Raw genomic sequence first — 13,689 nt, 5'->3', positions numbered from 1 at the left:
ATCATTCATCTTTTTTTTAAGTTAATTTTCATTGGAGTATCGTTGCTTTATATCTATTCATCTTTGCTGAACCATTTCAAAGTAATTTATAGATAAAACCACGTCTCACCCCTAAACTTTTCAGCATGCATTTGAATAATTAGGGAATTTTCTTATAACCACAATACTATTATCACATCTGCAAAATTAATTCCTATGTTGTATTATATACAATATAATATATGGTCTTTATTCAACATTTGCCAGTTGTCCCTCAAGAGTGTTTGCTAGTTGTTGTTTTTCCCCCAAGCCGGAATCCAGTCAGGAATCCCACATTGCTTTCATTATTCTCTCTCTCAGAGTTCATTTATCTTAGTATAGCCTCCCTTGTCCCTGCATCCACTACTCCTTGCTCTTTTTCTCCCATCCCACTTCTGAAGAGCCCAGACCAATGCTCCACATTCTGGATTTTCTAATTGTTTCCTTATGGTGTCCATTAACTTGTTCCACTCTCCCCTGTGTTTCTAGTAAATTTGAGTTTAGATCTAAACACTAATAGATTCAGGTTAAATTTTGAGCAAAGATACTTTGTAAGTAATGCTATTATGAAAAAACATTTAAAAGACATTAGTATTATATTAATGCCCATACACCACTTATCACAGGTTAAGTTTTTATTTGTTTAAAGCCCCCATAAGACTGTAAGTTCCAAGAGGGCAGAGTTGGTGATGGTTGGCTTAGCACTGTATCCTCAGCAGTTATTCCAGTGGCTAGGACATATAGCACTCAGGAAATATTTGGTGGATGGCTGGATGGATGCATTTTGAACGAGTGAGTGAGTGAGTAAATGAATGAATCTACTTGCTCTATACACAGGCCGCCAGTCTGGCTTCTGCCCGTATCAGTCTATCCCCTATTGATATTATCAATCTGTGAGTCAGTGAATAAGGTTGATTCCTTCTGCTTCCATTTGTTAATTATTATGGGTTTTTTCAGAGACAATTATTATCTCTTCTCTGAATTAGATTACCATCCTGTTGAGGTGTTAGATACACATGTGTGAAATGATTAGAGAACAAGAATAGGTTTTGAACGTCTACATTTTTTTCTGGGGAATGAGTCTAATTGAGGATCAGAAGAAGAGCTGTGCTGTGTAGATATTTTGATATTTGCTATAACTTTTTTATTTTTAACATCTTTATTGGAGTGTAATTGCTTTACAATGTTGTGTTAGTTTCTGCTGTATAACAAAGTGAATCTTTGCTATAACTTTAGCATCACCTGTGTCTTTCGCTTAGTTTTGAAGTTTAGTTCAGTTTAGCTAGCTTATAAAAGCTTTGGTTTGTAGGAACAGCCCAACAAGTAAATGATACACAATTTAGAACAAAGCCAGAACAAACAAACAAACAAACAAAAAAACCCATGAGAAAATAAAGGTAACTTGTTAGTATTTAACTTTCACTCTCTACTGCTTTTCCCCTAAGGGCTTGGATCTCATCTTTGTCCTTTTCTTGGGGTTAAAAGCTGCTGTCTCGTAATTCCTTGTAGCTTCCTCTGTCTCAGCTGTCCATTGTTTTTTCTCACCCTCTTCCATGTTTACTTTGGAAGTCCTTGCCCAGGAGGGATTGTTGTTCCTGATCTTTAGGACTTAGCATCTCTCTTCCCCACGACTTGGCAGGGGTGGAGAGGAGAGTGGAGCGTTTGTGGCCGCGGGGCAGAGGCCTTCTCATGAATTCATTTTCACGTGGGCAGAGGGGGTCATTTTCTCTTCCCCCCCATGTGACCACCTCTTTGTCTCTGTTGAGACCACTTTCTCCTGAGAAAGCCTCAGGCCTGCTCCTTACCACCTGGTATTTCTTTTCATCCAAAGATTCCTTAAAAACCACTGCATTTGTGGTATTCTTCTGCTTCTCTTGGCTCTGTCTTCTTCTCAGGGCTCTGGGTTACAAAGACAAGGTACATTAGGATGGGGCTTTGAAGATATGTGTATTTATCACTGAAGTGTTAAGAAAATCACATAAGGTGAAATTTTAAGATGGGGGGTGAGGGGATTCCCTGGCGGTCCAGTGGTTAAGACTTCGCCTTCCAAAGCAGGGGGTGCAGGTTCGATCCCTGGTCGGGGAGCTAAGATCCCACATGCCTTTCGGCCAAAAAACCAGAACATAAAACAGAAGCAATATTGTAACAAATTCAATAAAGATTAAAAAAAAAAGGGGGGGTGGAAATGCACATATTTTCCTAATACCTTAACAAACTTTTTTTTTTCTACATTTTTATTTGTTTCCCTATTCATTGACAGATTTCATCTATAATGTAGGAACAAATATAGTGTCTCTACAGTTTTGATACCTGCTTTTAAAAGTTAATATGCCAGAAATATTTTTCTTTATGATACTTTATCGTCTTCATATTTCATTTTTAAGAAGATAACCCCACAATATGCTTAACCATCCTCCAATATTTAAGTTGTTTCTTCTTTTTTTTTTAAATTATGAGAAAATATGTTGAATTTTTTATACGTGTCCTTTTACTTCTTTAGAAAAATTTCCTAAGGAGAGAAGTGTCACTGAACAGGTTATGGCTTTTGATAAAAATGTAGCTTCAAAAACACATTTAAATAGAAGGTAAGACTTTGCCATAGTCTATGATTCCTTGTGTGGACACCTCACTGATTCTAAAGGGGAAAGGTATTATCTTAGCTATCGGGAAGTCTCTTAAGTTGCTGAATTTTCCTAGGAACTAAAACCTAAAATTGTTAGTTGTACTTTCCCCAGGTATTTTCTATCCTTTTAGATTCTGTTTTAGCGCATTTGAGCTTGCTCTGATTCTCTATTTCTTTTACTGGCCAGCTCATTCAAGAGCATATCATCTTTGCTTCTTCCCACATTTCATGCCTAGCATAGTGCCAAGCAACAGAGCAAATGAATAAATAAATTTCAATGTTTAAATTAATTTTAGGGACTTCCCTGGCGGTCCAGAGGTTAAGACTCTGTGCTTCCAATGCAAGGGGCACAGGTTCGATCCCTAGTCAGGGAACTAAGATCCCACATGCTGTGCTGTGTGGCCAAAGGAGAAAAGAAAAAAAAAAAAAGATAAATTATTTTTAAAATGCCACCATTAAAAAAAAAATGGGAATAATTCTGAAATGAACTGTAGCTTCTTTGCCTCTTTGAACACAGTATAGTGAGCATATATTAACTGAACATAACTAGCTTTTTGACTTATAGTGGTAACTGGGATATGAGCTTCAGCTTTGGTGATGTGTTTTCAGGCAGAGGCTAATAATGAGAGACTCAGGAAAGGGAAACAGCATACATCTTTTCTTAGAAATGTTCCTGGTATTGCTGGTTTTCTGGTTATTTGCCTCTTTCCTGTAATGGAAGCTATATCATCTACTGCTGCCTTTCTGCAAGAAAAGTTAGGACACAATTAGCTTCTCTATGCCAAAGTGGGTTTCTCTCCCTCTGGAAAATTGTCCTCACTCTTTTTATCAGTTTCCTTTGACGTGTCAGCAACATGTAAAAAATGGTCTATGGTTTCTATATTACTAATAAAATAAACCCCATCTCCTCGTCACTTTCAGTTTATTCTTCATATCTTAATAAAAAGTGGCCTGGGGGAATCTGATAACAGGTTATAGTTGTAGCCAAGTTTTCCATGGCACTTGGCTTAGAACAGACTCTTAAACACAATGAACATTAAACACTTCTGCTTTTTAATGTTTGAAAAAGCTTGAAGGCCCTAAATTTTGTGAGGCCTGCATAACGCACAAGATTTTTCATGAAATATCTTTTAATACTTCACATTCTGTTCAATAACATTGGGCCCCTATATGGAGTCAGTAAAGTAACATTAAGGGAGAATAAAATCATTAAAAAAAAAAAAAAAAAGGAAAGAAGGAAGGAAAAAAGGAAGAAATAGTAGAAAATATCCTGTTTTTTTAGGAGAAGCCAAATAATGGACCAAGAATAGGATGACTGTTATTCTTAGTTAAACAACTGATGGTTCCGAATTTCTTTTTTAACTCAAGATACAAAAATAACTATAGGTCAAGTTTTCAGTCACTTCTTTGTCCATGAATGTGTTTCCCTCTGTTCTTGGAGGGATGAGTAAACATAAGACATCTCTCTAAGCCTCATGATGGTGGCTTTTTCTACTTACCAAAGATTGTCTTTGATGGGAGCCTATAATGTTGACAGATTGGCCAACAGAATCTCGTGGTGCTTTATCCCTGACATTTACCAAGACCAAGTACTTAGATATCAGTAAACTATTCTGGTTTTAAAATCCTATTGGTCTGGGGATAGGCTGTGCTCAGAAATGACATCTCTAGAATAATTATAAGCTTATTGTGTTGTGATGTTACTGAACATTATACACATTTTACTAAAGAAGCAACAGAAAAAATCATGTTTCTCATCAACTGTGTTACACTTTCTAGGCCATCCTTCTGGGGGAAAAAAAATGACATAATTCTTTGGCAGCTGTAGTTTTGATAAAAGACCTTTACTTTTCCTTTCAATGAGCGTGGGCCAGAGATAGGGACTCTGTAGAACTTCTGGGAAGCTTTTATGCAAAAGAGAGTCTAGATCAGTTTTGTTTTCTCATTTTGACATGGAATACCTGTGAGTAGGTGGTGTGTGAAGTGAAACTTTCTGTGGGCAAATGAGTTGCTACTCTGGACATTTTGGTCTGTGTCTTTTGGTGCCCCTGCTGTCAGGACAGCCACTGGCTGCTGCTAGTAACAGCTGGGGCCCAGAGCATGCTTCCTTTTCTTCTCAACTTTCCTTCTTGTCTTTTCAGGTTCTGGGCAGGTTTCTTTGCTTCAGTTTAAAAAGGTGGACCTCCTTACAAGCACTTGAGCAGAACTCAATACACCATTCATTTGCATCTGAGAGACTGAGTAACTGCCCGCTCCTCAGCCTTTCTTGAGTGTGTAGTTTTGTCATCAGGCCTGCAGAGGCTGTGTAGTGAAGAGAACGGGCATTGGTATCCAATCTGGGTCCCAGTCTTGGCTCTACCACTTATAAGCTGCGTGATCTTAAGCATGTTAGCGTCTCGGAGCTCCAGTTTTTTGTTTTTTAAATGAATGAGAATAATAATATTCATCTCCTACGATTTTTAGAAATGCTTAGCGTAATTCTTATTATGTAGTAAGTACCAAACACAGTCAATTTTTTTAGCCTACCCTGTACCCACCCCCAAATACACATCCATACTGGGTCTCTAGCTCTTGTACTTTCATGTGTGCAGCTAGCCTGGATGTGTATAGGTTTTGAAAGTACTGATTCTGAGTGCCCAGAGTTTTCCTTTGTTTGCTTTGATTGGAGTCTACAGAAAGGCATGTGCATCTCTAATAGACGTTCACGTGAATTTTGAGGTTTATATGTTTTCTCTCACTTCTTTGGCTTGATATCATTGGCAGTAAAGCCACCGAGGTGATGAAGTGAAGTTTTTGAAATCTCCCGTCCCTTTCGGTCTCTACCCTGGAAAGCTTCAGGTGCTACTCAGTGATACGGTGAGGTGTAATCTGATTGGATTTGTGCAGCAGATTCCACTTAAGCAACAGCCCCAGACACAGATAACAGCATGTTGGTGTAGAATGGACCATAAAAACAGGTTCTCGACATGCATTGGTGGCAGTACACAAAAGGCAACACAGAACACAGATATATCCTGGAAAAGATAAGTGTGGGAAGAGGAACTGACTTATCGTTAAAACAATTGAGAAATGTGTGAAAATAAGAGCAGGAAACGGGGGTAGGCTCGCAAGGGCAATTGTGAAGAAGCTGGCAGGAGGCTCCAGGAAGGCCTAGAGAGATAGCCAATAGCAACAGTGACATGGGGGGGGGGGTAGTTTGCGGGTGTCTCTAATATCCCTAAGGAGGGACCGGACAGTGGGAAGCACAGGGCATCTCCTTTGACAAATATCAGGACGGGGGTATATTTTCATAAAATTTACTTATGTGTTCTGTGTTTGGTGCTTTGGAAGAGCCAGAGTTGCTCTAGTTGCCTAGACGATTCTCTGGAAGTTTCTTCTAAGCTTATTAGTGCTTGCTAGCTAGATTCTTGAAGGACTAATTCTTAGTCTGTGCAATGCAGCTCTACCCTGGGATTGCAGAGGCTCCCCTGGTTTAATGGACGCACATGCCTAGAGTAAAGGAAAGAGAGTCCATTGTCAGTTATTCTTAAATTGATACAAATAGTTTCATCCCCTCATCAGTGACCCACTTCTTGAATGGAAAGTAGTTTATCATCTCTGAGGCCTCGGGTCCCAGGTGGCAACCATTCCTTCAGTTCACCAGGAGCTCCAAGAGGACAGGATGTGTATTTACTTAGAAGCCACCAGTGAAAGAATAGACGAGTTTAGAATTCTGACATCTCCAGACTCCTGCTGTACTGCCCATGTTAATTTATTTATGTCCAGACCAGGCCCACTCCCAATATCATTGATCCATGCATCAGAAATATAAATCAGATCTATGTTCTTTTTTCAAGGAGCTGATAATCTAGCAAGAGAGATAGGAAAATAAAATCTAGATACAAGGACTGCACGGTAAAAGTATTAAGTGCTATGAGAAGCACAGCGTAAGTGCGGTGGGTATTCAGGAAGGGGATTCAAGGAAGACTTCTTGGAGGAAGTCATACAGTATCTGAGTCTTGAGAGGTTTTCTGAAAGGCAGAGAGACATGGGACCGAGAGGGACGAAGGGCATCCCAGACAGAGGATGCTGTGTGGGTGATGGCATAGAGGCTACAGGTGAGAAACTGGAGGTTGGGAGCTGTTGGGCAGCTCTTGCAAACCACCTGGGCTGGAGGTGATGAGAGCCTAAACCAGAGAGGTGAGGGAAAGGATCTAAGATATTACAGAACTAACTTTTTGGTTGTGAGGGACAAGGACGAGAGAGATCAAAGTTGCTGCCAGGCTCCTGAGCAGGTGCTGCCATTCCCAAGGATAATGAACAAAGAAGAGGAGAGGAAGGGACTTGAAGAATTCACTGAGAAACATAAGCCTCCGGAATCATAGGTGCCCAAGGGACATCCAGCTGGTTGAGTCTCGCAGGTCTGGACTCAGATAAGGGTTGGAGGTAAAGGTTTGGGGAGTTATTTATATAGAATTTATAATTGGGGGGAAAAAAAACCTAGATGAGCTTGCCAAAAAAGAATGAAGAATGCAAAGTCACATTCTTGGGGATCATTTTAGCTTTTTAATAAGAGGGAGAGAAAAACCAGAAAAGATTGTCACAGAAAAAGTGGCCCGAGGGAAGAAAACAGGAGCATGCAGTGTCTTTGAACTGCAAGGCAGAAGAGAATTCTAAGGGGACAGGTGAAGAGGATCAAAGAGGGATTGAGAAAAGTGAGGACTGAGAAAAGGCCATTGGATGTGGAGATTAAGAGGTCAGTACAACCTTGGAGGGGACAGGCTTAGCAGACTAGGAACAAAAGCCATTTGCAAGAGAGTAAGGAGTGACGAGGTGGTCAAGGAGTAGAGGCGGTGAACAGAAATTATACTTTCAAAAGTTTGGTGGAAAAGCTTGTCTTTTTGTTTGTTTTTGCCCTTGACTCAGAGGATCCTTGTGCCCTGAGGAAAAGAACATAGATTCAAGGAAACAGAAAGGAACAAAATGACAGCAAAAAGACAGCTGATTAGTAAAGACTTGGAGCAGGCTGACAGGGGAGAAAGCTTGTTGTCTGTGAAGTGGCTTTGGGTGGGGAGGAACCCTGGCGTCCAGAGAGGTGCTGGGCGGTCAAGCCCAAGTCCTGGCTGACTACAAAGTAGGGATGTCCGCCGGGGAGGGTGAGCCTCAGCTTGAGGGGAGCTGAGCAGGTCTGACAAGAGATGGTGACCTGAAAGGAATGCCCAGCCTTGGCAGGACACACTTGGGTTTAGGTGATGCGATTTATAGCGGAACTTGCTGCCCCTGTTTTGTGACTTTGCTTGTGAACAGTGAGGTTATGAGGCAGTGAAGGCGGAGAACGTGTGAATATTGTGCCTGCTCAGCATGGCGCAGGGGCATCCCGAGGACTTGGGTTGTGGGTTAAGGGTTTGACTACACGCAGGGTTCTGGGGGTGAAGTAAGCGAGGCCAGCAAGTCGGCATGTCTTCCACGAAGCAACGGCTCATGAAGGCCACTAGCAAGGGCTACAGACCATTGCACCGAAGTGACGTGAGATGGAAGAAACAGACCTGGCCCCTCAGAGCGTCGAAAATGAAATCAGTTTCCCTTTTCTCCCTCGAATTAAATCTCAGAAAAGCTAAGATAGTCGAATCGAGGGGGATGATGGCCTCTGAGGAAGGCAAGGGGAGAGGAGGAGCGTGTAGTGTACGGGAGGAGAGAGCGCGGAGGACGAGCGAGGGTGCGGCCGTGTGTGCCGGTGACCGGGGTGGAGGTGCAGGGCGGCTCGGCGTCCTCACCTCCCCGCCCGCGTTTCCTCCCTCCAGGAGCTTCTGCAGGCGAAGCAGGACCTTCAGCATCTGCTCATCGCCAAAGAGGAGCAGGAAGACCTCCTGAGAAAGCGAGAGCGCGAACTCACCGCCCTGAAGGGAGCCCTGAAGGAAGAGGTCTCCAGCCACGACCAGGAGATGGACAAGCTGAAGGAGCAGTACGACGCCGAGCTGCAGGCCCTGCGGGAGAGCGTGGAGGAGGCCACCAAGGTGGGTCCCGGCCAGAGTGCGGAGTGGGTGGGTGGGGACAGAGGGGCAGGACAGCCTCTCCCGCACTGGTGTCCGTTGTTTGCCTTCCTTTTCATGACGGGGTGAAACTCGGTTTCATCAGATGATTGATCCAGACCTTGTTCACAGACGATAAACTCAGCAGTTCTGTTGGTGACCATTTTAAGTTTGTAAACTTAAAAATTATTAAGGACCCTGCTTAAAAGCTCTTACACGCGGTGAGATTTAGAAAGCCCAGGAGTGAACCCCTCCAGGGTTCCTAAAGGTCGGTGGCCTAGGGCATTGCGTGACTTTGCTAATGGGGTAGGGTTTGCAGACAGGACCCAGATTTCTGGAATCCTTCACCCCTGCCCCCGCCTGTTCCTTCTGACTTGTGAAGCCTTTTGTTAGGCAATTCGGGTTCTTTTCTCAGCAAAGTTACAAGAGGGTTAATGGGCTGAATTGCCCAAACCCTTGCAAGATAATTTTTCTCTTAATTGAATTCTTGGCTCCTGCAGATAGATTCTAAATTATGTTGAGGTCTTTGGTGCGGGCCTCACGTGGGCTGTTAGAGAAAAGGGGAAAATGTTGTGAAATATCGTGCCATCTTTAGGGAAAGAGGGGAATTACAGAGTATAAATTGTTTAGAGTCTCTGCAATATATAGGTTAAAGATGATGAAGAAAGAACTCTTGCTATTGTTTGTTTATTCTGTGATGATCACAGTGACAGCTCAGAGCTGGTAGGCACTCTCCCCTGTGCTGCATAGTGACTCACTGATTTTCAGTTACAGCACGGTAATTGCAAATGACAAGAAGTAAAAGATGGGTTTGTTGTATAACAATAAAACGTTTGGGAAATAGTCTGCTTGGGGTTATCATAACAGACAGTTAAAAAAAAAAGTCTCTTGTTGATTTGCCTATCTTAGTTTTTTTGAGATTTGGTTTAGTTTGAGGGAGAAAAGCAAAACTGATTTAATTTTCATTGCTTTGCAGGGACATGTCTCTTTTTTCCATCTGATTTCCTTTCTGTGCAGGAGCCTGGTGTCCTTGCTCTTGGCCTTTATGTGCTGTTGCTTCATGGGGGACGTGCCAACAGGCTGCTGAGTAAAATAATTTTCCTTTGGACCCATCATGTCTTTATCATCTTCAGACCTTATGTCAAAGGTTGAGTTAACATGGTTTATTCATTGAAGGGTAGTTGAGGATGGTGTTTGGCATGTTTATAGTGATTTGACGGTGAGGAAAATTAAACTTATGTCACACACAGGATGCAGGAGATTTTATTGGAAGTTTCTAGGTCCTCTGCTGTCACATGTTACAAGTGGGGAAGGGAATCATGGTAGGCGAAAGAGGATCTTTGTTGTATGGAAATGAGATAATCTGTAAAGACTTAGGCTACTGCATTTTTGTTGTTGTTTTTAAAATTTATTTATTTTATTTTTGGCTGCGTTGTGTTTTCGTGGCTGCGTTGCGTTTTCGTTGCTGCACACAGGCTTTTCTCTAGTTGTGGCGAGGGGGGCTACTCTTTGTTGCGGTGCGTGGGCTTCTCATTGTGGTGGCTTCTCTTGTTGCAGAGCATGGGCTCTAGGCGCGTGGGCTTCAGTAGTTGTGGCATGCAGCCTCAGTAGTTGTGGTGCACGGGCTTAGTTGCTCCATGGCATGTGGGATCTTCCCGGACCAGGGCTTGAACCCGTGTGCCCTGCACTGGCAGGCGGTTTCTTAACCACTGTGCCACCTGCGAAGCCCGGCTACTGCATTTTGAGATCTCCTGACTTTTAAGCATTGCTTCAAATTAGACAAAAAAGAATCACATAGACCAGCGACAAGCCATTTGTAGTCGACGGTGTGTGCCCTTTGTCGCCTCGTGGCTGTCCCTAGCACAGTGTCTGACACACAGTCACATCTGTGCGGCATCCGATGAGTGAAAGTAAGCGGAGGATCAGTTCCCCTCTTAACCGGATTTTCAGTCCCTGGTGTGTGGTTCCTGTTGAATTTTCTCCAATGATGACATGGGAGATCTTTTACGAAACTCTGCTATTTCTCTGCCTTGCTTTTGCATTTCCCTGCAGTTTCTTAAAGAGGATCCTGATTGTGTTTTTGTACACCTTGTTAGCTTTTGCTTCTGAAGGTGTTTTCTGAACAAATGTGGCAGAATCATATTTAATGGAAAAAAAATTATGTCAATGTAATGGACAGATGCTGCCTTTTTGTTACATTATTTACATATTGGTACTATATAATAGAATTTTAGTAGTATTATATTAACTACTTGGAGGAGAGTGAATTAAATATAATTTTTTAATTTAGTAAAGAGTTTCTTAAATTTGTACACCGACCTTTATTTTTTTTTTTAAAGGATATTTATTTTACTTTTTTTTTTTTAAAGGAATTCCTTTATTTTTATTATTTATTTATTTATTTTTGGCTGTGTTGGGTCTTCGTTTCTGTGCGAGGGCTTTCTCTAGTTGCGGCAAGCGGGAGCCACTCTTCATCGCGGTGCGCCGGCCTCTCATTATCGCGGCCTCTCTTGTTGCGGAGCACAGGCTCCAGACGCGCAGGCTCAGTAGTTGTGGCTCACGGGCTTAGTTGCTCCGCGGCATGTGAGATCTTCCCAGACCAGGGCGCGAACCCGTGTCCCCCGCACTGGCAGGTGGATTCTTAACCACTGCACCACCAGGGAAGTCCTGTACACTGGCCTTTAGCCTTTTCCTGCCTCAGGGGAGGGGCTCACCCACCGCTGTGACTAAAAGCTGACATTTCTTTAAGGAACTGCATTATATTAAAAAGTTTAAAAAGTTTATTTCCTTGGCAAGTCTTTGGAGGCAGCCCAGCCTCCTGGCATCACTTTTTCTAATTGTTGCCACTGAATCAGGGCCAGAAATCCCTACGCTGCTATTTTATCATATTGTCAAATAGCAACCATTTCATTCTGGCCTGCGCTTGAGCACTAGAAGTTTTAAATTAGTCGAACATTTGGTGAAAGCTGTCACATTATATTAAGAATGTTTTGTAGGTATTCCAAACAGGTACTCTGTAAAAGTGGGTTTCGTAGGCCAGGCAGCCACACCTTTTAAAGAACAGATGGATTGCTCGACAGAGGAGAATTCCTGAGCGCCCCGGTGGTGTGGGGTGTCCTCGTGCAGCAGGATGAACGTCGCTTCCCCTCAGAGCGGTGGTAGTTCAGGGCAGTAGGTGAGCTGCTTCAGTGCCCTCCCCACGGAAGGAGGGGTCTTTACATGGTTAGAAAGAGGATTCTGTCGATCACACAGTCTTTGAAAAGACTGTGTGATCGATAGAATGTTGTTCCATAACATGCTTTTTTTCTATGTTATGTTCTTTTATACTCTTTCCAGTTTTGCAAAGGGAATGTTCTCTTTCTCCTTGGGTCTGTGGCAGTGGCTGGGGTCCACGTGCAGAAATGGACAGTCAGCGGGGATGTGCATGACTGTCATCTGGGAGTGAAACGAAGACCGTCCACAGCTGTTAGCGTCTTCTTTTCATCCCTACCCCTCCCTGTCCCCAGTTCTTGAGCAAAAGAGAAGTGGAGATGGTGGTCAGCATTTTCAGATTTCTCAGAGAGTAGGCTCAGCTCAAATTCCAGCTCCTCTAAGAGCTTGCTTCTTGGACTTTACAGTTTCCAGGGGCCTGGTATTGCTGATTACAGAGTAGGAAAGAGTAAATGCCCCAGGTGAAGCTGTAGGAGATGGCTTGTGCTGGTGGCAACCAGGAAAGATTTCCTGGAGGGAGTTGTGAGAGGTGAGTGGTCTTTGGACATGTGAGCATGGAGGCTGAGGACATTTGGGGTACCGAGTACAGCATAAGCAACACCTTGTTAGGTGGGAAGGTGAGATGTGTGTTTGGGCTGGAGCCCTGTGGAGCAATAGAAGAGAGAAGAAGACAGGCTTAGGAAGAAGAGGACACAGATGCAGAGACCTGAAGAGAAGCAGCCAAGACCAGTAACAGAAAAGCAAGGGGAAAAGTGTTGTATTTGGCTTAATTAATGAAACATTTGAGAAACTTGTAGAAGCAGCCTCTTTTTATATTACATACTTATATGTTGAGTCTGTGTGCTTTTATATTGTTCTGCACTTTATAGTGTAAATTCTTTCTAACGTTACGCCCACATTTTATATTCCATATAACCCTTAGAGAAATTTTATTCAAATTCAGTGAGGTTGAAACTTTTTTTTCCCCTCCAAAACTGTCCTTAGATTATGGCCTTATGTTTGTGTTTCACCTGATAATTTGGAAATGTCGCTCAGTCTTGTAAAAATGAATGTGTGCTCCTGTGCTCCTTTCTCATAGCATCTGTAGATTTTTCCTTCCCTCTTTGCTACCAATCTGTGAACAATTTCTTTTCAAAGCGTAAGGTCAGCAGAGGGTCAGATGGTAAAACCAGTGCTAATCTCAGGATCAGTGGAATTGCCTTCCTTAAGAGAAGGCTAATTCAGTGTAAAATCTCATTTCTGTCTTCTCCGGCGGAGGCAGGTTAGCGAGGGAAACTGTAAAAAAAAAAAATCCTTATTTCCTCAGCTGTTTAACTTCACGTAATCAAGTTACTCTGAAGGACAGCTGTTGAGAGCGGGGTGGGGCAGGGGGGAAGCGGCAGGTTTGTAATCAGGTGCCCAGGTATAGGAAAATGTCCCCTTTCTGCAGATTCAAGTGTGCCTAGAGTGGCTCAGAACCCTCCGGCAAAAGTAAAATGGGAAACATTCAAGGTTAAAAAAGTTCTACTTTTCATTTTTTTTCTCTCTAGTTTTTCCCCCTAGAGCTGGCTCTTCATAATTACATCACTCTTCTGCATTCTGTACTGATTAAAAAGTAGCTAAATAAAGAGGCCTGGTGTGGCATCCTAGGGTGTTCGTTTTGAACCTTCCATCAAAGCCCCAGACATGCCCCACCCCTGCTGTGTGTCTCTGATCCCAGGTGCATGGGTCCTGATAAATCTCTTACGGACCTTGGTGAACAGTAAACAGGACATCCCAGCACTTCACTCCTGGTGTTTGATCTGAGCTGCCAAAGTCACTTGCTGTGGGTGTAGAAGACAGAGTAAGAGT

The 13,689-nt window shown here is 42.8% G+C and overlaps 1 protein-coding gene across 2 annotated transcripts in view; it reads left to right on the top strand.

Annotated features, from left to right (window-relative positions):
- CGNL1 (cingulin like 1) overlaps positions 1 to 13,689 on the top strand; it is a 151,996-nt gene that overhangs the window by 63,573 nt on the left and 74,734 nt on the right. For both annotated transcript variants that reach the window (XM_061180284.1, XM_061180285.1), the window contains one exon: positions 8,422 to 8,634. In XM_061180284.1, the coding sequence (XP_061036267.1) occupies positions 8,422 to 8,634 (213 nt within the window). The remainder of the gene's footprint in view (positions 1 to 8,421; positions 8,635 to 13,689) is intronic.

Source organism: Eubalaena glacialis, chromosome 2 (genome assembly GCF_028564815.1).
Source record: "Eubalaena glacialis isolate mEubGla1 chromosome 2, mEubGla1.1.hap2.+ XY, whole genome shotgun sequence".
NCBI classification, from domain to species: domain Eukaryota; kingdom Metazoa; phylum Chordata; class Mammalia; order Artiodactyla; family Balaenidae; genus Eubalaena; species Eubalaena glacialis.
Note: the sequence above shows the minus strand (reverse complement) of the source record. Positions and strands in the feature narration are given on the sequence as shown.